General features: G+C 38.4%; 1 protein-coding gene across 2 annotated transcripts; it reads right to left on the bottom strand.

Moving 5' to 3' along the window:
* Window positions 1-442: 442 nt before the first annotated feature.
* Window positions 443-24,131, bottom strand: CSE1L (chromosome segregation 1 like). Of its 2 annotated transcripts, none has more exons than XM_086760691.1 (25): window positions 24,035-24,131; window positions 21,113-21,208; window positions 20,422-20,564; window positions 17,884-17,985; window positions 17,288-17,433; window positions 16,886-16,976; window positions 16,504-16,611; window positions 15,954-16,046; window positions 14,525-14,692; window positions 14,299-14,428; window positions 13,542-13,607; window positions 11,432-11,634; window positions 9,996-10,080; window positions 9,179-9,240; window positions 8,303-8,439; window positions 8,036-8,139; window positions 7,362-7,459; window positions 6,313-6,463; window positions 5,613-5,821; window positions 4,780-4,877; window positions 4,497-4,582; window positions 3,300-3,381; window positions 2,698-2,844; window positions 1,649-1,880; window positions 443-981 (listed from the first exon to the last, which is right to left on the bottom strand). In XM_086760691.1, the coding sequence occupies exons 2-25, from the start codon at window positions 21,195-21,197 to the stop codon at window positions 892-894; spliced, it is 2,916 nt and encodes a 971-aa protein (XP_086616817.1). In that variant the 5' UTR covers window positions 21,198-21,208; window positions 24,035-24,131; the 3' UTR covers window positions 443-891. The 2 variants fall into 2 exon arrangements, with proteins under 2 accessions (XP_086616817.1, XP_086616818.1); XM_086760692.1 differs by lacking the exon at window positions 24,035-24,131 and adding an exon at window positions 23,082-23,215.
* Window positions 24,132-25,679: the final 1,548 nt, after the last annotated feature.

Below are 25,679 nucleotides of genomic sequence, written 5' to 3'. Positions count from 1 at the left end.
CCATAACAACAAGGTAAGCTGATGCACTTAGAATTCAAGGCTACCAAACACGACCAGTATATTTATGAGGAGATAAGGAGAACATCCAAGTTAAACTTAACTCTAAGATCACGCCTTCAGTTGTAGTCTATTACTAAATATCCACTTGGAGCCTGATAGCCGCCCTAGGCAGGTACGTTACTTGCTTTGACTGCACTGTACTGACATGTCTTGCTCAAAGAGAAGGGGTGCACCTGCCAATGAATATCAAGCATGATAATAGCTTTGGATCTCCTGCCAAAGTTTTAGATTTGCTCTGTATGATCCTACAATGTATTTAAAGTATTACTTAAGATAAAGAAATATCCTCACAGTCCCACTATTTTATGTTCTATCCTAAGTTTAAAACATTATCTTTTTAAAACCAACTACATTCTTCTAAAACAGGAAGCGCACAGTGACAGGCATTTTAAACAAGTACTTCTTATTTATTCACAATTTAGATAAAGTTCAAGGAAAGACAAAAGAAATACAAAGGACAACATCAAAATGAAAAGGAATTTTAGTGACCGAAGTGAGTTTCTACAGCCAGTGATCTCCATACATTTCAAAATGTTATCCAAACACTGCAGATGCAGATTTCAAATAAATCCCATAACAAACCACTATGACTACTCCCTTTGAAATTAAACTGGGAATGGAAGTTAGCCACCTTTTATCTATGAGTACATAAACCACCAAATTCCTTCACTTGCTGCTTAAAGCCACATTTATCTTTTACAAGATGGATTCTGCAATACATTTTCAAGTAGCATTTTTCATTTTGTCTGAGCTCTGCGATAAAAAAAAAGTCAGTGTCAACCTTCTGTATAACAAAACCGCTTTTGATCTTGCTTGTGAACTATATGCAATTCAGAGCAGTGTCACACTTGCAGCTTGGAGGTATCCTTGGAGATACTGCAACGCTTCTGCATTCAGACTAGTACTCAGCATTGATGGGACCTTAAAACATACGATAGAGCAGAAGTGTCAATGTGTGTATACATTAAACTACTGCTATATCCTGTTAATCACTGTGTCAACATATGGTATAAAGTCAAACGACATACTGAAAGCAGTTGTTGGAATTACAATTCCCGATGCCGACAGTTTTATGTATTATTTAGCTGAATTAAATACGAAAGAGGAGTAGAGAAAACCTTCAGTTATTAAAGCAGATACTTGAATGCAGCAAACATCAGATCTCTCAGGCAATCTTTACTTACCAAAATATTGAACAAAGACACTATAGGTTAAAGTAGTTAACTGTAAACTTGTTTAAATTTATCATGAGTTGCCTGAAATTTCCCCAGTACATGCAAATGAACTGGGGAGAAGTGTTAGTTATATACCTACACGTGGATAAATTTTCATTTAAGAAATGGCATATTTAAAGCTTATTGCTAAATTATGTCATGTGAAAATACAGCTTTTCTAAGGCTACTAGGGAAAAAAACCTTACAAAATATATATTCCATTAAAGAAGAAAAGAGCGCAATACCTAGCATTCTGGCTATGACATACTTCGTTTAGCTGATTATCAAGCATTAGCAAAAGTGACCCATTATCAAAAAAACATTTATTCTCTGTAGAATTTAGCATTAGCATGCCATGTATAAAAGTCACCTACCCTGCCTGGGCACGCTGTAGACAGTTTGTGAAGAGACTGTGCCAGATGGATTCTAGGATTGTTCACCATTTGACCTACAGGATCATGTTCTTTTTTTCCAGCAAAGGCTAGCTGAGAGAATGCAGTCTGATATCCTGGAGTATCTTCTATGTCAATGAAGTGTTCTTCATCAGGGATAGTGTCATCCTCAGGCAGTTCAAAAAGGCCAATGAGGGCCTGCAGCAAAGGAGTCCTATATGTAAAGAGGGGAGGATAAAACTGGAGTGCTCAAAATACGTTAGGACAGGGTGTATTGTACAAGAATGTTCCAATTACTCAGAACCCTTTACAATTTAGCCCTTGCAGGTACTTGGTTACCTACTGAAATTGTAAGTACCCAGTCGAAGATGGACTTGAAGAATTGTGGATGTATGTATTTTACAGGCATAACATATTAAAAGCATGAACAATATATTTATTTTTTATCAGGTCAAATTCTCATGAAACATACCTTAAAAAAGCAATTCTTTTCCAAATTACACCTTTTATCTAAGCACATTAAAAAAAAAAAGTTCTAGGTCAGAGATTCGGTTATTGTCATTAAATTCAGGCACCTGACATCTTCGACTCCTAGACTAGCTTGCAATCTTCCCAGACAGCTTTCCCCAGAATTCTACTGTCAGGCTAAGACCTTACAGTCTCTGTCAGGTTATAAGTAGCCATGCTCAGGTCTCCTGACTAGTACGACAGTCAAGAGTCAAAACTGGGCCTAGCTTTTCAGAACGAATACAAGCTAAACAAATGTAAAGTAAAATGCAGTCCTAACTAGCCCAATCAGTGCTACCTCCATCACAAAAACCTCAAACCGGTTCTGGCATCTGCTTTGAAAATACAGTTTTATTTGGTGAGAAAAGAAATGGGTATGAAAAGCCTGAAACTCAGTGTCATAACAATAGCAGGCCTGAAGAGATCACAACAGTTTATTTGAAGAATATATTTTGACGATAGCTCATATTTTCAAAAAATCAAATAGCCTCAACTAACAGAACTTGAAGAAGTGTTCTACATACCACAGCTTGGTGTACTCAGTGTCCATCATAGGAGGACATTCTGTTAGTATTTTTGTAATGCCAACAGCACAGATTTTCTTTTCAACTTGTCCAGACACTTTCTGGATTTCGGGAATTATAATTTTCTCCAAAACCATTCCAAACATCCTATTGTGACATTAAAAGAAAAAGTTTAGAAAGTCTTACCAGCCTTACAGTGAGAAAAGAAAACCAGAAACAATATGAAGCACTAGGAAGAAGAGAGAACCAGACGCTGCCTTGTTGCAAGTAGATGCTATGGTAAATGGCAGAAATTTAAGCACTCAAGCTTTCCGCAAAGGGAGAGTAAAAACATCACTCTTCCCTTTTCGCAATCTACTGAGGAGATTAATATCCCGGACTATCAACAAGGAACTGTGGGCAACAAATTTGAAAAATAAAAATTGCTAGACAAATAAATCAGCCAGATTAGAAGAAACATGTGGCTAGTCAAATTAGTGACAAATGCAGTTCATGATTTTAGCTAAAGGAGACAACTATTTCCTACTTCAAAACATAAAAATTACACTGCAGTCTTAAATTTAAAAATAAAATAGTAAAAAAAAAAAAAAAATCATACTAACTTTGGCTGTATGCTGTCAAATATTTCCTGCAGAGCTAATGCCCCATATTTTATGCAGTACAAGTTAATGAAGACTAGGAAACCTGTAACAAGAAAATGGTCAAATTAAAACTGAACATAAAAAGAACAGCTCTAGAGCCAGCACCAAAATACATTCTAACAAGTTTTTCAAGGGGACAGAAGCAGGAATCTTTATAAATGTCCAGTTTTAGTGAAGTACATTAACTTGCTGCCTTGACGTTTGTCTAAAAAACCGCTGATCTTTTCACGTACCACAACGCACTAAAACATGTCGGTAAGGCCACTAAGAAAAGACTCAGTCCTTTTTCCCCTTACACCAGTTATAAAGCACTAGAAAAGCTATTTGCAAATTTTTCAGATCAAGGACCAAAAGAACTCTTCAATGCTTTTAGCCAAAAACTTCACGCAATGCCGTTTTCCAGATCAGTTGTGAACTCCTTTGCACGGCCTTTGCACCACAGCACAGATGCAGTGCATTAAAAGCACCACTTACGTTTTGTTTGTGGCCCGCCATTATAAGCAATCCTATCATTCCAGCTCCTATCACATGGCATTAATCGGATTTTATGGGATGAAGTAACAGACATTGGATAATTTGTGTAGTGATAATATCATTAAAATAATTTAATCAGTATGACAATGATCTTCATGCTACAGCAGGAATAAGCAGAATATATATTTCAATACTTCGTCACAGCTTTGCTAGGTTAACATAAAACCTTATCAATAATTTAAGTCATAATAAGGCAGAATGACACAAATTCATAGAATATTTAACAGTAATAACACAAAAGTATATGTACATAAAGAAAGTGCGATCACTATTGTGCTCTGTGAAAGTCTGCTGTTATTAGTCGAGGATTAAATGGAGACACTTTCAGATAATTAATGATATCACATAGAGTAAGAAAGTAAGAGGAATACACAAGGCTTTTCCCTTATTTTAGTCCCATTCCTTAAGTTCTAATGAACTAAGTGCCACCTGCTGTGGCAGCTGCCCTGTACACCACCGCTGATTACACAAATTATCTGAAGCAAGTCACTGATGTTCAAAGTCACCAGTAACCCTACATCTGCATAATCACCGGACACGACAGGATACTTATCCAGTACAGCTACACGTTCTAAACTGTTAGCACCACCAGCACTGGAGCTTTTCATACAGCAAGGAACTTACTTTTAATAAATTTTGTTGTTTTGGAATTTTGAAGTCTTTGGAATAGTAGAATGAAGATCTGCTTCCTGTACTGGTCAACTGATTCACTGGAAGTTTAAAAGAATAGTTACCAGCCCATACTAGGATTTTACTAAAGTCACTTCACAGAAAACACATACAATTGTTCAAATTATTTTACTTATAAGCGTGACATTTTTCAGTCGTTAAACATTAACTATTAGGTGTACGAATACAGTAAAGTCTACAGAAATTAGTTTTGAATGTAATTTCAACTCATACTCACGGAGGCATATGCTCTATAATACTGTTTAGAAGATAGAATCCTTGATGGTCATTAGCTTTAGAGGCAATCAGCTTCTGGAACACACCTAACAATCCAGGCTGTAAGCAAAGCAAATATAAAACTCTTGATAACAGTTCTTCATATGTGACCTACCAGAAAGTTGGCCCTTATCATCTAAGACATACACCAAGGCAAAAGCTTTCATAACCTAGAAAAGGATTCTGTTTCTGCAGTTAAGGACAAGGAAGACAGATTTCTACTGGGACAAAGTTATGGTCCCTTGAGCATTAAGTTTAATCTTGATCAAATGAACACCAAAGCCAATTTGAACATGCATGTCTGCTTCATCAATGGCATTGTCTAATCAAGTGTGACTGTAGCGGATAATGCAGCAGAAATAACAGAAGCTAAGTAGGCAGAATACATGTCCCGCTGAATTCACTAATCCTCAGATTTCCCAACATTTTGGCTTCTCCTCACTCACTCATCTGAAGACTGTTCTAAACAGAACCTGACTTTTCCTGATCTGCAGTGTTCAGCATGAGGCAAATGAGACAGAAAAATTGTGGAAACTTACCTGCTTGCAAGAACTAAATGCAGGAACTTTACCACTGAATTAACAAAAGCATGACAGTCTAGGATTTATCTTATCCATATAATGGAAAGGCTATATTCATAGTACTTTTTTGGCTTTCTAATGTAAGCACTATTAATTTGAAGTACAAATTCTGCACAAATCCAGCTATTCACTAAAGGAAATAGTTCCTTATAGTTTTGAATCTTAAATCAACATGTCTAGAGACATACACTGTGATTAAATCAACCCAACTTACAATTTTGTCAGCAGCAGCACTTGCTATTGTATTGGCACCCCGCTCTAAATAAGCCTGCAGGAGTCGGACCAGAGGAGGAATGTTTCCTGTCCTTTCCCATAACACTGGCTGAAGTAGATGAGGAAACAATGCCATATAGGATGATGGGATTTCATTTTTATGCATTTCTAGAAGTAGTGACATCACTTGAAACACATATGGAATGAACTCTGGAAAAAAAAAAAAAAGACGACATTTACAAATTCAGCAAGTACGGTTACTGTCAGCTCAAAGGAATCATGTACGTATTGACTGAACCTACAGTTGTATGACTATTACAAGGATTCCAACAAATAAAACCTTGAAGAAATATATCACTTCCCAAATTTAATTACTCTAAAAATTTGCAAGCACTGTATATATACAACTTCTATTTCCTCTGTTTATGTTTCAGAATGTGAAAACCAAACCATTAGAAACAAGGCAATATAACATAAGAAGAAGAATAAAAGGCTTTGGGGTAGATATTTTAAAAATGCAGTTTGTTTTAAAAGTTAATACAGTTGATGTACCCTATGGAACAACCCAGGTGCTTCCTAAAATTGTTTATTAGGACTTTGAACATGCTGCGCTCTCACTTGAATTTCCTGTGCCACGAGATAAATCATAGCAACCAATTACAGTAGAGAGAGAGCACAAGCACTTACTGATTTTAATTTACCTTGCACATCATTCTGTAGTATCTCAGTGAACACCATAAACAAAGCCTCTTCAAAGCTTCCAACTGCATCAGGGTTTGCTTTGCATGTTATCCTTATTGACAAGCATATTGATTCAAACATGTAATGGTTAAAGTGAGGTTTGCTTGGATTCTAAAAACAAGTCATAAACAGATAAATCAACCCAAACGTGCAGCCAAGTCACTTATTTTGCAAAATACGTTTTTTTTTTATTTCAACTGAAGTCTAAACTAGCATTTGGGAATAAGGATACTTAGGATTTTTTTAATTAATACACTAATGAAATTAATTCCATAGAGAAAAGCAAACAAAAACCTTTAAAGCATAAAAAACAGGTGGTTTTTATAAATATTGCAAAGACAACAAGTGTTTTTCGGAAGGTCTACATAGACTAGCAAGCAGTTAAAGTATCACAAAACAAAACCTGGAAAAAATATTTTTCAATCATTTCAGTGTCTAGTCAATTCTTTATTGAATACTTCTTATACTCTGCAGCTAAGTTTAAACTATACATAAAGTTCTTTGGATAGCTGATGAAGGTATTCTAAAGCATTCCCTAATGTCAATGTTCAATAATATTAGTACAGCCTGAACAAAAAACTAAAATAATTTTACCCACTAAAAGTAGGAAGGTAATTTATTTAATTTAAACTCACATTTCACTGTCTAAATTTAATATTAGCCTCAGAAGCTTCACGAATAAAGGAGTTGTGAGAAAAACAGATTATTGTAATGGTGGCCTCTGCACATGCAGACATTTACAGTAGAACAAACTAGTACTACAAAAAGATTTCATACGCTGTTTCCACATTTCAGACAAGAGCAGAGGGAGAATAATTTGAAAGTATGTCCTAAAAGGAAGACAGTACTTTAACTGGACGGGTTTTTTTTTTTACTTATTTTAGTGAGAAAATATTGAACAATTTACAGTATTGTTACAGAACACAAACAACAAGGTTTATATAAATCTTTAGACACTGCTCTAAAAGGTGGAAGGGGAACATTTTGCTCAGATAGCCTGTTTCTTTACCTTACTGACAGCCAGCAGTTTCTGTGTAAGCTGTGTGATGACAGAAGGGATGTATGGAATTATGGATTCCTGTAGCAGAGAAAAACTCCTCATGATGGCTGCAAATAAATTGAAAGTATTATCTTCTAGAGACAAACATACACTTCTGTCATCCATCATGTCCCTAAATCCTTTACCTTTTACTATTAAATTGGATCCCAAGGAATTAGGCACAGTAAGAAAGAGCACCTGCTGCAAGAGCAATCAATCTATAATCATGACAAAGGATAAAGCAAAGCCTCATTATCCCCATTCTACACACAGAGCACAGACGATTAAGCAAGTTTGCTAAGACCATCATTTATCTTGGGCAAGTCTCAAATCTTGGCATACTATTAGCCATAACTCAGCTCTCCCTCTGACACCGCTCAGGTAGCTGTCCTGACTACAAAGAATACCATTTGAGAAATAATTTGTCACAATACCATTGTGTTTAGTGTTTCTCTTTGGCACCATAAATTTGGTCAAAGATGACTTAATACAGACCAGGAAATAACTGCAGGCTGTGCATACCACTTTAGCATGTTTGCATAAATTAGGTGTTTGGAATAAAAATTTTAGTAACCTGTAACTGTAAGCCTTTACCTCAAGTTAACAAAGTTACTCTTATATTGCAGAACTCACAAAGCATTTACCTTTCATGATGTATTCATTTTCAGATGAGCCAGGAAGTGTCAGTGCTTTGAAAAGGTTTGTTAATAGCACTTCTACAAATGGTGCCATTTCTGCAGCTGTAATCCTGTGAAGTAAAACACAGCTCTTCAATGATGAAAAATATTAATAAACTTCAAGCATTTAACAATATTGTAACACAAAGAAATAGAAGATCCCTTACAGATATTTCTTATCCTTAATGGACAAAACCTACATAGCGATGAATTTATTTCTGCCTGAAAACTTACAGGGTAGTATTATTTGTTCCCCTCATGGTAAACAGTCTTTCAAGAGCATGGGCTGCGTAAGTATGGACCACAATACTTTCTGCTTGAAGATGATTGATTAAGAGAGGAATAGATATCAACAGTTGTTCTTTAGGTACCTGCAAAAATATATCAACAAATTATACATGTTACATAAAAATACAGATGGTTCAACACTAGAGCATAACCACTCTGAGCTCGCCAGCTACAAACTGAAAGCTTGGCAGAGGAAGAAATTTTAGAAAGTTAAATCACACCTTAACAACCGAGAGGTACCTATTTTCTGTCATCACCTGTATACTTCCCCCCCAAATCAATGTTACATTTGATTGTCAGTAAATGCGTATATTCCTAATGTATATTCTTTCTATTTTACTTAATCTTAACAGGCAATTAAAAATATCAAACTTTTTTAAAAAACCACAGATATTTCATAGGAGATTAATAAAGGTAATCTAAAATTTAGAAGTAATACTGAGTATACTTTCTTACTGCATCTCACAAATCAGAAAAGGTAAAGGACAGCTGCTGTACTCTCGCTAACTACTGCGGTGATAAGAGCAATCAAGTATATTTAGATGAACATTCACTTGAAAAAGTCTGAGTGTGTCACAGAACTAAGCACACTAAGATGTTCAGTGCTTTCATATCTGTATGCTATCCATATGCTTACATGTTAAGTGGATATGAATAACAATATAATTTCCTTTCAAAACTAAAAATTCAGCATGAAGTGTTATACATTCTATCAAACACCTGTTGAGTTAACATATTGCCAAGTAAGATAAATTAGGCTTGGCAAGTATAAAGTAACAAACTACAATATGTTTTTACCATAAGAGTAAAAGAAAAACTTACTTGGTTCCTAAAAATCATGATATATTTGATACCATCTGCTTTTAGCACAGGGAATTCATTCACTGCAATACAAAAATATGGAATTTTTGTTGGTACTTTTCATATAAATGTGATTACTGAACATATACTGAGGTGACATTAAGTCATGATTTTTCCCCTCAAAAATAATACACTCGATGTTTTTCTACATTGCTTAGTTTCTGCATTTATGAATGTGTACTGTTAGACAGAATATCAGTTTTAGGTACAAATCACACCCCAGTATCATTAAGTGTACAGTCCAACTCTTTCACATTAAATTTCCCCTTCTGGCTCCGATTTTAACAGCCTCCAATTACATATTCCAACACAACCCACTACGTTCTGAATATCGTAAGATAATTGCTGAAGCATAAAATAAATTACGTGGCTTAAATCAAGACATCTGTAATCTCATTAATATGGGCTGATATAGCCTGTGATCTAGCCTTCAATATTTTAACTTCTCAGGGTTTGGTATAGTGTAAAAGTTTGCCATAAGGTCTCAAATACAGAAATCAAATTACTTTGATTCAACAAGTTTAAGCATGTAGCTGATAGCAATCATGTGTGTACATGCTCTGATCTTGCAGATAGGATGTGGTAATCTACCTTTGTCTAAAAACTCATTCATTGCCAGCCAAACAAATCTGAACTATTTCCCATGTGCCAGGTGTTAACAGTCTTCTGTCTCAGAGATTACACTGATATATGACTGCTTGAGCCTGAAGAAACAATGACCACTGTCAAGGTTGTAGATATATCACCAAAAATGCCATTTCAAAATTAACAAACTTACCACTAGCAGACTTTAAGTCAGGTTGAATATGATTCACAAAGAATTCTGTCAGGTTAACAAGTTCATTGGCTTGTGTTATTCCATGCTAGAAAAACAAAACAACAAACCAACCCTGGTTTTAGATGCTGAGATTCAGCTAGTTTTCTTACTCATTTTTATGTGTTTTTAATAAAAGGAATCTAAAGCATGCATGCACATGATGAGACTGTTGAAACTGCATCTTTAGCAGAGAGCCATCCTATTTCCTTTTCTCAGTTTTTAGTGCCTAGGTTTCAACTGTAGTACTATTGAGATTCAAAGTTACCAGCTCCGAGTTGAGGAATAATAGCATGTAACACAGTAATAACCAACCCAAATTTTACACAGAAAATATCAGCATCTTACTCACATGATACTTTTTTTCCATAAAAAAAGGAAAAGGCCTTTTAAAAAGGAAAAGTTTAGGACTCAAACTCCAATTCTGAGTTAGAGCAGCAAAATAATCACTACTTAGTTTTCTCTTATGAAAAATGCAACAAATTTTTAAAGCAGGATTTTTGCATGGATACGTATCAATCAAGTGTTGTAAGTGATGCTATCCCATATTTGCCACTAAATAGCACAGAAAAATAAAGACTTACAACTTAGCGGTTTTCTAATTGCTAGAGGACTCCAGTTCACATTACGCACCGCTATTACTAGCAATTGCTATGCAGCAGTATACAACTACAATTCCAGGAAAAGACTGAGAACCTTTAGCAAAATTGCAAAAAGATGCTGCACAATGCGTTTTATCATGTTTGTCTCAAACCTGTCTCATAAGGCCATTGAGATTTGAACTGTACTAACATTTTAAATATTAGTATAGTAAAATCTGTTCTGCAGGACAATTGAGACAATGTTACTGTTTCCAAATACAGTTTAGCTCAGATGTGCTTTTCAATGTATCCAGCCTGAGCTGCTTCCTCCCAAACACCTAATAAGATCCGTTTCCAGCCATCATTAGCATTCACATGCCACGTCCAAATCATAAGCACTCAAATAACAGGAAACATGGGGAAATACAATGACAAGAACTAAGAGTCACTTAGATTCCTTCTAGTCTGCTTAACACATCTGATCCTCTTCTGTAAAGCTAAATTTGGCCTTCCAAGGCTTACAGACTCTGTCTCAGTAACATTTAAAAGCTCAGAGGTTCTAGATCAAAGCTAATTTTGTTTCTTTGTATGGCTGCTTCACACATGGGCACACTTTTCCCAATCTATCCGAAGATCAGATACCACTAAATCACCAACTGTGACTGGATTATGTAATGGACAACTTTTAATCTCATCAGCACTGAATTACTATGAATACAGTTACTCCTACTTTGAAGCAGCATAAAATGAACTGCAGTCCTCACATACAACAGAATATTCAAATGCATATGGATCAAAATGAATAGAACGTAAAAGTACCTTCTGTGTTTGAGCTTTGGATGCCAAAGACGTAACAAGGTAAATAGCTGCATCTTTGTGCTTCCAGTTAACAGATGGATTCTTTGCATATTCTTGCAGCATAGAATTAACATATCCAGAAAAAATCCCTGTCACAGGCCCTTCAAAAAATTTGCACAAGCCTCTCACCAGATCACAAGCTGCTCTGCGCCTGGTGTCGATATCTGCACGAGAACCAAAGATTCTTTGGATGAGAAAGTATGCAGCTGTTCATACTAATTAACATAATAATATACAGCTTCTCAAGTTCCAGCCATACCTTACATTTATTACTGCAGTCTTCCACACTGATGTGTAATAACACATTTAAGTCTCTTACTTAGTGACATAATAGAACTATTTGAACAACAAAAAGAGGAACGGACACCTCCCTATACTGCACGCATATTCACCGGTTTGACTGCCCTACAAAGAAAGTTTCATTAAGCACGCAAGGGGATGCTTTTTACTATCTTGACAATTAGGCACCCGATTGTACTGGGTCTGGCTGGGATGGAGTTAATTTCCTTCACAGCAGCCCATATGGTGCTGTGTTTTGTACTGGTGACTAAAACTGTTGATAACACCCCAGTGCTTTGGCTGTTGCTGAAGAGCGCTTGCAGTGTCAAGGCTTTCTCTTGTTCCTGCTCTGCCTTCCCAGTAAGTAGGGTCGGGGTAGACAAGAAGCTGGGAGGGGACGCAACCTGGACAGCTGACCCAAACTGACCAAAGGGATATTCCATGCCATACAACATCATGCTCAGCAACAAAAACAGAGAGGAGAGGGTTTTTGGGGAGGCAGCCATTGCTCAGGGACAGGCTGGGCATCAGTCTACATGTGGGAGGTGGTGAGTGATTTGACTTTTTTTTTTCCCCCTTCTCTTTTATTCTTCTTCCTTTCACTTAAACTGTCTTTATCTCTATCCATGAGTCTTCTTTTACTCTTCCTATTATCTCCCCCATCCCATTGCAGCAGCATGGGGAGCAAGCAAGCTGTTGCGTGGTGCGTAAGCTGCTGGCTCACCACACGGAGTCAGTATGTTTTTGTAAAAGTTATCTGAAAAAGTCCTTGTTTCCAGAAGGAGGAGAAGAAAAAAAAAAAAAAAAAAAAAAAAAAAATCAGCCGGCCTTTGATACAATAACCTGATAGAAGGAAAATAAAGTAAGTCAATTTAAACACAGGAGACCACATTTCTAAAGTAGTCTCTGAAGAATGTTACAAACACTTCTTTGCCTCAATTCTCTAAAAGCAGAAGTACCTAACAAATGAAAGGTTCACAAATATCTAAAACGCAGCCAATCCTGGATGAGAGTGATAAAACATTTGCTTGAAAAAAGTTAAAAAAAACCCCAATTTTCCTCCAATTTTGTCCTCCACTGCAAGTGTACAGTAATTTCTTAAATCTATTACGAAGTGTCATTAATCTAAAAGTGTCAGTGAGTAAACCGTTGGTGGCACAGAACAGCATGTTCAGAATTGTCATCCAGCTCTAGATTTGGTTCATTTGTGCTCTGACCTGGCTGAAGACCAGAAAGCTACAATCAGAAAATCAAGTAGCTCTGTTAGCACAGCACTGAGTTTTCAGGACGGCTACTGTATTGGTTTGAACACAGTGTCAGCGTACAAGGGCTGGCTGGTGTCCAGCTGGCTTGATCACAGATTTGTATGCAACACCAGTCAGAATTTCAGTTTAAACATGATAGACTACTAAATACAGGCACAGTCTCTCTCCATGTTATTTAAAACTCCACACATAGGAACTAAATACACAACTGTGGCCACTATTCAGCATTGACTTACAGGCTATATTTGCTGAAATGAGAATGTGTGCAGTGCAGAAGACATACCAATCCTATTAAGGAAAAAACTCTATAAAAACATTGTTCAAAACAAAAAGACACTGCAATAGGCACATTGTGACAGTAAACTTGATCAAAAGCTGGACAGAATCTCTTGAAAGAAAAAAAAATAATAAATAAATAAAAACTTTCCCAATTTCAAAAATAAGTTATAAAAGCTTCAGCAAATTGCTTCAGCTCCTTAGAGCTATATTTAAAGACCAAGTATTCTTAGTATAAATCTGTGGATTACCAGATCCTTCCAAATCCCTTCTTATATATTCTTCAGAATTATCTTCAAATGCTTCTTCATCAGCCGCTGAAAATACAAAATACATAGAAGTTTAACTACTGAGGTGTCTGGTTTTTATGGTAAAAAGGTGTACTATTATCAACTTGCTATTTTTTTCCAAGTACTTTTCTGTAACATTAATAGAAATTAATCAGAAATATCCAGGCAGACTAGCCTGTTTAGCTTGCTGCTGCCCCACAAATTAGTCTTTCATACTCATGATTCCTGATTAAAAAAAAATAGGACATATTCAACACTAATTGTATTTAAAGAGGCTTCCAGACTGACAGACTTAAGAGAGAGAAGCTTCTTACCACTGCAATACATCTTCACTGCATTTTAAATACTAGGATCAATAAGCCCATCAAAACTTGCAGAAACAGACATTACAATTTAGTAGGCCAGACATCCATGGCTATTTAGATTCCTTGAATTATCCGATACTCACTTTAAGCATGAAAAGTTATTGGTAGTACACGACCTAGACTTCCTATACTTTTCAATTTGAGATCTCAATAAGACAGAAAGACTATAAAATATTTTAATACAATTCTACAAAGCCCATAGGACAGCAATCTGCTGTTGAAGCTTGGTTTTGAATCTAGTATGAAAGCATACAAAAGCTAATCCTCAATTCTTAGTCCTGCAAAGCAACATACCATTATAGTTACACTTAGATTTTATTGTGTCTTTGAAAACTTAAGTGTCAAAAAGTTACCTCTAAATTCCATATTGGGAACAATAACTTTTTCACAGATGCTTGTCAATGTATTCTGGTCTTCAAACAGATGCTTGTAATGTGGTCTCTCACACACTGAGGCCAGAAACTGGATTGCATTACTAACCAGCTAGAACACCACAAACAGAACACATACAGTTTTAGCATGACTGACCAATTTATAATTCACTATTAAACTTCACAAGAACAGTTTAGAACGACTTACCAAGTCATATTTCACTTCCTGGCCTGTTGTGACTAACAGATTCCAGATTGCTGTTACAAAACGTGGCAGGTAGGGCTGGAATTCTTCATCATATTTTTGAGCATATAAAGCAGCATTATCACAAATTTGTGATTTCAACAACTCCAGTAATCCAGCTTCCTCTTCATCCTCACATAAAACAAAACTAAGGACTTAAACATCCAAACTCCAACACTACTTAAATATTAAAAGTACCAACATATTTGAAGGAAATATATACACTACTATTTTACCATGTTCTAAATAGGTAAAAAAAAAAAAAAAATCCCTCTCCCTTCCCCAGAACTACTGTATTTTGCTGATTTGTACTGGAACTGCACTTCATTTCCAATGAAAGTACTATGCGCTTTAAATCATTTAGACCTGATAAAGTTTGACATGCAATTAATTTACAAGTGTAACAGGGAAAAGATAATCTTAGAGGACATTGCATCTTGATAATTTAAATTGGAATAGTTGTAAAAGCAGTTCTGCCCCCTTCCCCACACCAGCACAGATGCTTGTGAAGCCACAAAGCAAAGTGAATTGTGAAGCTGAGCTGGAATTTAAAAATAACCAAACAACTAAACACCACCCCAGTTCTGCCTCCCCCTGTCCCCTAATCCCTGCCTTTCAGTTCTAATGCGTCTCACTTCCTGACTCAGTTCAGCACACAGCTGCATGAATGTCTGCACTGGGCAATAGCCCAGAGAGGCAAGAAAAGAGCAGCAAAGCTTTTAGCAGCAGTGTTAGCCTAAAACAACCTCGGAACTACAGGACAGGATACACTTAATGTGCGTCCCTATGTATTGTAAAGAAATTCAGAGTTGCTTTGGCTCCATCATGTGGTAAGCTATTGTACTGTATCTGGAAGACACCATCTAAAATGCAGACAGCATTCACAAAATTAATTTGAGCTTTGATGACATAGTATCATATTTCACCTGTGAAACTACTAATTCTTATAGTTACATAAAGAGACCAAATGTTAAAGTACTTCAGGATGTCATGCCTTCTATGTTCAACTGTTTCAAGTTCTTTAAGATACATCATGTTTTCTAAAACCTAATGCATGAACCAGATGAAAGGTACAGAAAACATGAGCACTGTGACTCTCTAATGATCAGTTACTTCAGCAGATGTCCTTGAAAGAATCTACTCATTGATGAGTACCTGTAATTTGATTTCTGTGCACAGTGGGGTATGCCTGTAACTGAGATATAACTTCAAGAATTGGACCTCAAATTTCTTAGACAATGGGACAACTTCTCTTAAACCTCATTTCCTTACAGTCATTCTCTTCCTTCGTTTACCCAACAAAGAAAACACTGCATTGTTCAGAGTTAGACCTAAGTTCTCAGTCAACCCTCTCCACTACAGAGGCAAACCAGGAGGTTTATGCAGTACTTACATCAGTCTGCAAAAGTTTATTATCTAAAGTTAAAAGACTATGAAAATTTGTCATCCATGTTTCCATATTATCTTCAAAAAACTCGGGAAGATCCTGTGAAGGCAAAGTATAAATCTACATTTTAATTTCTGATCACACTGCTTAGATATAACACACCTACATTGTAAGCAGTTAGGTATCCACCTTATAATCTACTGAGGGAAAAAGGAGACTGGGAAACAACCTTCAAAACATAACACTGCCCCCTCCTCCTCCCAAATTAAAACTCTCCAGGCAGAGGCTTTGGAATACAGTCTTTCACAGCTCATACTCGGAGAGCTACCTCCTTGATATGACAATTGCTTAGACTCTCGAACTTTTGTTTAGAAAGGGCCAAGCTAACATGTTAACTAACCTCATCCTTACTTTGCCTTTACTCCAGCATTGATACAGACTGTCAACTTTTATTTTAGCAATAAAGCATGGCTTTAAAGGCTGCCTCAAATGGATCCTATAAGAGCAGAATAGCTTCATGAGATCAAAGCAAAATTATTAGATAAAAGAGATTCACCTGAAAATTTAAACTGTAGAACAGCTTCGCAATTAGTATGAGAGAAGAAAATAGAACCTTCAAAGCACTAGCATCATTTGCATGTGTGCTGCAGAGTTCAATAGTTGCCTAGAAAAAGACAGAAGGTTCAGTCAAGTAACACACATACACAAAACCACACTGACAAGAGGTCTTGAGAGTGTCATGTAACTTTTTTTTTAAACCAGAAAATACAGTTTCTTTTCCTCCCCTTATTGATCCCGTCAGGCCTCACTTCATTACTTTAGTTTGAACCTCATTAACAGCTTCAAAGCAATTATTCTTAAATTTTCATTTTGCAGGCATTCACTATAAGCAATTCAGAATGCTAGACTTGGTTTAGAAATAACTCAAAAAGAAATACCTTAAAGAGATTTGTTAAGGGCAAAGCAAAGGCATCAAGGACAAGTTTGATCTCTGTCCATAATTCATTTGACTTAAATTCATGACGGTACCTGACAAGTGAAACAAATATATGAAAAACAGCCTATAGTCTTCACATTTATTATAAAATTAGCTTGCATACAATTTTTTTTTTGAGCTGAATCTTGAAACAAATACTGTCAAGTAAACAAGAACTAAATCAGATAGTTCAATATCATGCAAGGTGTACAATCTGACAACCACTTCAATTCTTATTAAAAAGTCCATACGCATTCAGTAGAAGCCTCAAGTGTTGACTTTGTAAGTCTTCAAATTAAGTCTAACAGTAAAAATTTAGAGTTGACCCGAAATTTACATATACTAACGCCCTTGCTTCCAATACCTTTTAAATAAAGAGTGCGCAGTGCGAAGAACCCCATTAATGACATGGAAATCTCCACTTTGAAAGCGATTCACCATTTCTGTCAGTAAGTCTGGCCATTTCTGAGGAAAGTCTTCCCGACCAATAATACTAATAGCATCACTTAACTGGAAAGAAAACATAACCATTACATGATATAATAGCAGGCTCCTTGTTACAAAAAATAGAGCAGTCATGACAAATATTGCAAACATCTGAGAAAACGCTCGTTATTCTTGTCAGATTTAAAATTCATTGATTTTAAGTAGCTATTTAACTAAAATAACTATTACTTTTCACCACAAATAGATAAATTTCATTTCAAATTCAATGTGTACACGCAGCCTCACTTTCTAAAATTACTATATTAACTGCCTAATGCTAAAACTTAGCTATAACATTATACAGTAATTGCCTTAAAAAAAACAGTAGGCAGAAGCAGCTATTATACTCCAAGTTATTTGGATTGAGATGACCTCATTGGCAAGGGAACTGAGCTCTGCCAATAACCAGAGCCTCCAGACACACTTAAAATATTACTGAAGTCTCATGGACACCACCAGGAATTGACATATTACCTGCTTTTGAATTTGTTCTGGGCTGCTAAGCATCAAGGGCACTATATTGGCTTTAATGGCTATCCTGTCTGATTCACATATTTTGTTCGGTTCATCCTCAACCTAAAATTAGAACAATAATTAAGTCATTGGCATATCAGTATACTCTAGGCAACAAGCAAATACCAGCATTTCAAAAAACAATTGCTTATACTGATTTATGTAAACCCTACATTGTTAACGAAACTAAGATCTGTTAAAGATATTGCCTCCAATGAACCTGTAACAGTAGTACCTGAAAAAAGCTGAAAGAAATTACACCTTTCTGTAAAGCCTTGAAATAGTTTTCTCCTTCTCTAACAGTGACTTTTCAGATCAGCAATTCAGCAGTAGTAGGGGTGGGGGCATATACCAACAACACATGTAAGTCTAACCAACAGCCTCCTCTTCCACCACACCAAACCACATCTCTGTCCTCACTTCTGCCAACCTCAAAGATTTATTTTCTGCAAGCTGCCTTAACCCATACCTTCTAGAAACCGTACATGAAGATGCAGGTTACACAATCAAAACAGTAACATTGACTTTAAGGGTTATTCAATCAGTTTGAAATATCAGTAAGTTCATAGTCCAGCCAGTCAACAGTGTCAAGTGGTAGTAAATTACAAAGCCTCTACTACAGAAATAGAATATTAAGAAGGAAGCTTGTCACCAACCAGTGACAGCAGTGACAGTCACATTATCTGCAATGACAGCACCAAGTTCAGAAACCTAGAAATTATCCAGCGATTACAAGAGGTAAGTGCCTCCAGAGAGTAACTCAACAACCTTATGATGCCTTAAAGCAGATGGCACTACTACCCTCCTTCTCACCTCCCTTTCACCATCCTCCCATAAACTTAAAAGAATGCACAGAACTATTATGTACACATTAAAAACACAAAAAGAAAATACTTTAAAACTCAAGCTTTCCAAGTCTATGTGATGTGAAAGGCAGCAATAACTGTACTTGGCAGACTCCAAGGAGGCAGGCAGGAGTCACTGCTATGCATTTAGATGAGGACAAAGGTGGTGGAGAGATCACCAACAGGAAATCCTATTACGGAGTTTTAACGAGATTTTTTCAAAGAAATTAGACCTTTTTACAAGACATGAGAGGCAGCACATAGATGAGTATTCTGTACATACTTGAAAAATAAATTAAGAAAAGCAAACTCTTCCCTCATTTCCAGAAGTGTCCTGTAGATCTGGCTCCCTAGGCTCTACCAAATCAAAATCCTTGAGTAGGCAAAACTCTTACTTTCACTGAGCTTTGTATCAGTCAAGTCCAAGGTTGCTATATTAAACCACGTGATCTAGGTAAGCTGGCCTTAGGGCTGTATTTTATCTTCATACAGCTGCTCTTGAAATGAAAGCCTCAATTTTGGACAAAACAACATGCCTGAAGCCACAGAGCAATCATAACAGTCCTCTGGATGCACTTACTGCATAGCATCTCCACCTACTCCGAAATAAAACCTCATCCTGGATTACTTCAGCAATGCATAAAAAGGAAGCAACTTACAAATTTTTCCATAACAGAACATTATTTCTACTTACACTACAGATAAAGATGCAATTTGGGAGAAATGACTGAGAACGCAGTATTATAGAAACAAAGTTCTAGAAATTTCATGCCAGACTGAATGCGCTGATCTCGCCAAACATAACCAAACCCAGGACTGCTACAGCTTCGTAACATTAGTATGGGGGAGGGGAGAAATCACATGCAAATTTGTAAATAGGTACCAGCTAACACCTAATGATGAAATACTAATCAGTTTCCCTGTAGTAAAACAACATTATACATTTGATATTTTCCAGATACAAACAGTACTTTCAGTGAGACAAAGCATAAACAGTATCAATTAAAACCTCTCATCACTGTTGGAATTAAGCTCTCCAAAGTAATACTTTCTACCATAAATTCAATTTCATGAATGCTGAAAGCTCTGAATCAAAAGTGTTTCTGGCCTCTTCAAAAGAAAGGATAAAATGGGATTAAATGGCAATATTTCTATTTGATGTCTATTAACATTTGCAACTGTTAAACCAGCAAGGCCACCAAAACAGTCCGTGCTATTCTGTGCCCCAGAAGCATTTACATGAAAGAGAAGCTAGTATCATCGCTTTCAGCCACAGCACTGGCTGGAAATGTTTGTAACGCTACAGATACAAGCCAAACGGCCAGCTCACGTGTATACACATCACAACAATTTTAGTTTAAATAATATCACTGTTAGTTAAATGAGCTTTAAATATTTTGCTTCTACAAAATACGCATATAATATTAGAGAAAACTATTTGTTCACCATTTTATCACTCAACTCTAGTTCTTTCTAATTCAATGGACTCCAATGGTCCAGGTTTTAGTCCCTCATCAGTAAATTACACCTTGTGTTTGTTCTCTGAATGATCTTTCTTTCACAGAGTACAGACATATATACATTCTTCAAGGTTACTGTAGAATACCTTAAAAGGATTATTAAATCTTAGCACACGACTCACTAGGATACCTACAATTCTCCAGTTCCTTTTAATATAATTCTTGAACGTTACAGATGCACAAACTTTGATGACATTTTCCTGTGATTTCTCCAGCAGCGTTAAGAGTAACAATGGATAATTCTGGCTTCCTTCAACTGACTCAAGAAACTTTTCCGCTGTAAGAAAATACACTAAGGTTAGTAAAAGCTGACCTGATATTTCTAACGGGAGTCCTATGATTCCTCAAGTGTCTACTTAAAATCGTCAGCACACAAGCACTTCCCCAGACTTCACAAGACAGAACAAGTCTGACAGAAGTACTATAGCTTCTTTACTACTAAGCTCTTTAACACTTCTGCTAATAACAAAAGCTCTGAATTCAAAGCAGGATGTGGAAATACTGCCTCCTTGCTCTTTTAAAAAGCCATAACCTGACAGAAGTAAATTCTTGTTCATTGTGAGTGGCAGCACTGTTTCAAATAACAAGAGTACAAAAAACCCAGTATCAAAATACAGGAAAATAAAATTGTAAAAAGCAAACAAAATAAATTTCTCTTTATATCCCTCCTGCATCAGGTTTTGTTTTTGTTTTTTTTTTTTGTTTGTTTTTGTTTTAAAGGATATTGAAAACTTTTGCAAAGAGGTTATTTCATAAACATCCACTGAAGTTTGCTATCCACAGATAGAAGAGCTAAAATCAAACTAAACTTTTTTGGTCACTTACCAGGACGTCTTATAGCAGGATCTGGATCTAGTGTTTTCTTTAGATACTCAGTTAAAGTCTGCAAATTGGCATCACTCAGCTCCATTTTGGCAGAACCTAAAACCCACGGGCAGTTTTGTTACAAATACAGATCAGAAAATCTATCCTATAAGCTACACTTATGCAAAACTAGATCCCACGGAAGACACACTCAGCTCTTTTCAATTATATCTCATAAAGCATGGGCCTGTCTTATATGTCTCATCCAACAAAACAACAGCTAGTGCGTACCAAACACAAACCAGAAAACATTCAATTTCTTCAACAATATGTAACTGTTATTGCTCAGTTTCTTGAAATCAAACTCTCAGAACAGGATCACACAGCCAGAAAACCATGAACCAGGTACACATGAAAGAGCATCTCTTCCCCTTTCAGGACAACAGGACTTGGTTTTGCTTTTGAGAGCTTCTGTCAGCCCCAGAAACCTGTTCCTGGTTGAAGAAGCTGAACAGTCCTGTCCTACATAATTGTAAATAGAACAATTCAAAGTATACTGGAGAGTCAAGGCTCGTTTAAAAATAAATACTTGTTATAAAAGAAAAGTCAACTGAAAATTATTTTTTAATAAAGAAACAAAAGGCTGTGCAAAGCCAGAGGGTTTGTCCATCCTGTAAAATTAACTTAGATTAGGGTGGGAGTTAATTTAAACTTCAATACTTATTATAGAATAACTCTGTACAATGTCTAAATTATTCCTCTCTAGTAATCCTCCCACACACATTCTCATACTTGCCACAGTGATACATTAACTTCACAGCTTTAATTGGAATAATTAAAATTACAGTAACACTAAAACAGCAACAAAACATGCTTTAACAGACATGTTGTTGGCTCAGGACATCACCATCAATTCTGTCCGCCTTTCTTACCATAAGCAGCACAGTTCACTCACCACAGAAGTAATGAGGAAGCAAAGACTTCCATTTTTTTTTCTCTGAAGTTTCTAATTAGTAAGATAGACCAAAATTTGTCTGTCCCACTTCAAATTTGTTTTATGCTGATTATCAGTGCAATAAATACAGTTTCTATTCAAGCACTGCGAAGTGCTTAAGGCAGTTGCAAAGGCAGTGAGCTCTAATGACATCATTTTTACTTTAACTATGGCTTCTGTATCATTAAAAGAGCAATAGTGTCCTCTTGAATTCAATTAATGTTAATGAATAATTGAGATCCCAATACATTTTCCAAAAAGTAAAAATCCACCTAAAGAGTCCTGCCTCCTATGTTTCACTCTCCTTCCCTTTGGGGTTTTACTTGTCTGTAGTCTTGTTCACCAATTCACATCAACCAACAAAATCCCAATGAAGTACAGCACAGGCAAACAACACTAATAATAGCTGGCTCATCTCTTCTACAAAATGGCCTCATACATCATTACTATGATGTTGAAACTAATACTTAAATCTTTCATAACTAAAAGAATATAAGTTATCTGCTCCAGGGAAGTTTGTAAGGCCAAGGTGCAAACCCATCCTTTATGAAGGCTAAACTTGACTCAAATGGGAAACAAACTGAAAGGCCTTTTACCAATACGTCCCACAGATAGGTAATATAGGGGCTCACATAAAAAACACAGATCTAAAGCCGACTGTGAGTTTACTTTGAAGGGCAAACACGAAGATGTGAATGCCCTACCCAGCCCCTCATACAAAAGGATAAATATTTTCACCTGCTGCCTGCTTACTCTTATTTCCTTCTCTTCCTCTAGCTATTATTGTTTTGTTTTCCACTACAAACAACTGCTAGAACAATATAATTCTTTTTGCTATGCTGTGACATATACCTTCTGAAAAGGCCACAGAAAACACGAATATTTTCAGACCACTTCTCCAGAAGAAAACCCATAAAATGTGCTCAACTTAAATCAATGATAGACCGCTCATGGAAGAAATCAAAAACCAAGCAGTGGCTGTCCTCCAAGCCTTACCCTGTGAAGAACTTCAGGTAACTCTGTTCCTGCACTCACCAAACACCATCTACACGCCTAAGGACGGTCATGGTCCGGATTTTACAGGAAAGATGATCTTTGCACCAAACCGAGGATCTTTACACTCACTTTCCACCTCACCAAACCGCGGAGGCCCGGAGGCAGGCACCAACCGGCCACGGGAGCAGGACTGAAGGCCCGCTGCACCCCCCCGCCCGCCCGCCCCGCTTCCCCGCAGCCCAAAAGGCGAGGCCACCCGTGAGGCGGGGCGGCCGCCCGGGAGCGCTTCGGCCGGGAGGGGAGCGCAGCCCCCGGCCAGGCCGGGTCGCAGCGGGGCCGCCTCCGCTCTCGCTACCCGGCTGGGGCGGCCCAGCCCTTCCCGCCGCCTCAGCCCAGCGCACCCCGGCGCTCACCCGGCCCCCTCCCCGGCCTGAAGGCGCCGGGCGGTTTCTCCGAGGGACGGGGCCGCTCCGTCCCGCCCGCCGCCAGACTGCGCCTCCCCCGCCACGGCCCTCACGGTGCCTCATGCGGCGGCGGCCCGGCTACGGCTGCGGCCCCCGCAAGGCGGGCCCCGGGGCAGCGCTGCCCACCCCCGCCGGGCCGGGCCGGGCCGGGCCGAGAGCAGCGCGGGCTGGAGGCTGCGGCGGGGGAACCCCGCACAGCACCGACCGCCCTCAGACCAACTTGCTCCCCTCCCCCTCCCCGCCACCTCCAGACCGGCAGCAGCGAAAGCCAATGAAGAGCGGCCATTGCTCAGCCCCAGAGGCCGCGGACCAATCGCAAGCTGAGGGAGGCGGGCCGAAGAGCCCCAGCATGGTGAGTTGCGCCTCTCACTGCGCCGCGGGCCCAGCGCTCCAGCCCAGCGCGGAGCGGAGCAGCGGCCGGCTGCGGGCCATGCGGGCCGCGGGGCCGCCCCACCGCCAGTATCGGCGGGCGGCGCGGCCCAGCCTCACCTGGCGACTCCTCCCGGCGGTGGCGGCAGCAGCAGCGGCTCCGAGAGCTCCGGCTGCGCTTCACATTCAAACCGCGGTGAGAGGGCGCGGCGGCGGCGGCACCGTGACCGCATCACGCAGGGCGGTGACACCGTTCGGCCGCTGGGCCAATCAGCGGCCTCTCCTTCCCCGACGCGCTGCGCTGTCAGCCAATCCTTACCGCGCTCCCAGCAGGGGGCGGCCGACCAATGGCCAGGCTCTTCCCACAAGGCCCCGGGGCGCCGCGGGAGCCCGGCCCGGAGGGGGCTCGGCAGCCGGTGGCTCGGGCGGGCGGCGGGGGGAACGGCGGTGAGGGCCGGGGCGGGGGCCGCGGGGTCTGGCAAAGAGGAAAGCGGGGGCGGCCGAACCCCTCTTATTCTTTAAAATAAGGGAACAGCGGCTGTGAGGCCGAGAGCCGGCAGAAGGAGGTAGGACAGCACGGAGCAGTGTGTTAAAAAACCAAACCCCCTAAAAGTGAAAGCCCCTGGTTACCTCCAGGGCCCTGTGCTCACAGTGAACACAGCAGGCTCTAGGGGCACAAGCCTTCTAACAAACCACGTGAAAAAACAAGCAACACTTCTTAAAACTTTATTGATTTACCACTTGATTAAAGCACGGAATATTAGAACAGTATCATACATAGGATTTTTCATGTAGAAAACTTTACATAGTTTTTCATATTATATAATTTTGGTATTCTCTCAAAAATGTATACATCCATTGGGCCAGGACTGCTCTTCTTTAAATTACTGATATTAAATGCACTTAATATGGAGATCTTCAAAAAACATAGGCATTTTAAATATGTGAAAACATACATTTTACATAGAAATAACATTAAAGGTGCTGAACAAACTAAATTTACATATTAAAGGGAGCTGCCCTTTTGACAGAAAAAGCTTAGTTCTACTTCAGACTAGAAGTTACCATTTTTAATCTTTGATTCTTAACAGTAAGACTGAGCTCAAGGTTGGGGGTTGTTTGCTCATATTAGTGTACATTGGTTTAGATTGTTCTGTTTACAGCTATGAAAAATGGATTACCAACTAGTGTGTTGTCTGACATGTCCCATCGACATGAAAGGGAGTTTTTAGGGTTTTCCTCATTAGCATCCTCCCCCTGCCTACCTATTTCCTAGAGGGTTCCAAAAATAAGAGGTAATAACAAATATCATGCAGTCTCTGTATTTATACCGTTACAGGTAAATCAGTTTATAGTTTAATTTGCTGCATAACACTACTTGAAAAGTCTAAGAGGTTACTTTTTATTACTCCATGTATTGCACAGATGTCTCGATCTCTACCAGGATATGCTGACACAGATTCTTCTTCTCCCTCACAGTTCCACTAAAGCCAGTAAAACCGCCACAGGCAGATGAAGTCTATGTCAGGAGTCAGGACAAGATCGGAACCAGCAGTGACTACTGCAGGCGTTTTGGCTCAGCACTTTTAGCTTCATTAAGATGTCTATGGGTTATGACCTTTCTGACTACGTAAGGGAAACCAAACAGCTGATACGAATACAACCTTTCCAGGTATTATGCTTAAACTGTTCTTATTGCTTTAACATGTACAATCAACTCCAGAAAACTGACCGGATTAAGGCTATTATAATCCAATTGCTTTCC

This window comes from Chlamydotis macqueenii, chromosome 16, assembly GCF_036417535.1.
Source record: "Chlamydotis macqueenii isolate bChlMac1 chromosome 16, bChlMac1.mat, whole genome shotgun sequence".
NCBI classification, from domain to species: domain Eukaryota; kingdom Metazoa; phylum Chordata; class Aves; order Otidiformes; family Otididae; genus Chlamydotis; species Chlamydotis macqueenii.
The sequence above is the reverse complement of the archived record's forward strand: the minus strand, read 5'-3'. Positions and strand labels throughout refer to the sequence as shown.

What these genes read in the sequence shown, in the direction of transcription:
- CSE1L (XM_086760691.1), bottom strand. Translation starts at nt 21,197, where the DNA reads ATGGAGCTGAGTGATGCCAATTTGCAGACTTTAACTGAGTATCTAAAG. An exon ending in TTAAAAGGAACTGGAGAATT is followed by an intron (nt 17,986 to 20,421) that starts GTAGGTATCCTA and finishes TTCTAATTTTAG; the next exon opens with GTTGAGGATGAACCGAACAA. An exon ending in CCAAAGCTCAAACACAGAAG is followed by an intron (nt 10,081 to 11,431) that starts GTACTTTTACGT and finishes TTGTTTTTCTAG; the next exon opens with CATGGAATAACACAAGCCAA.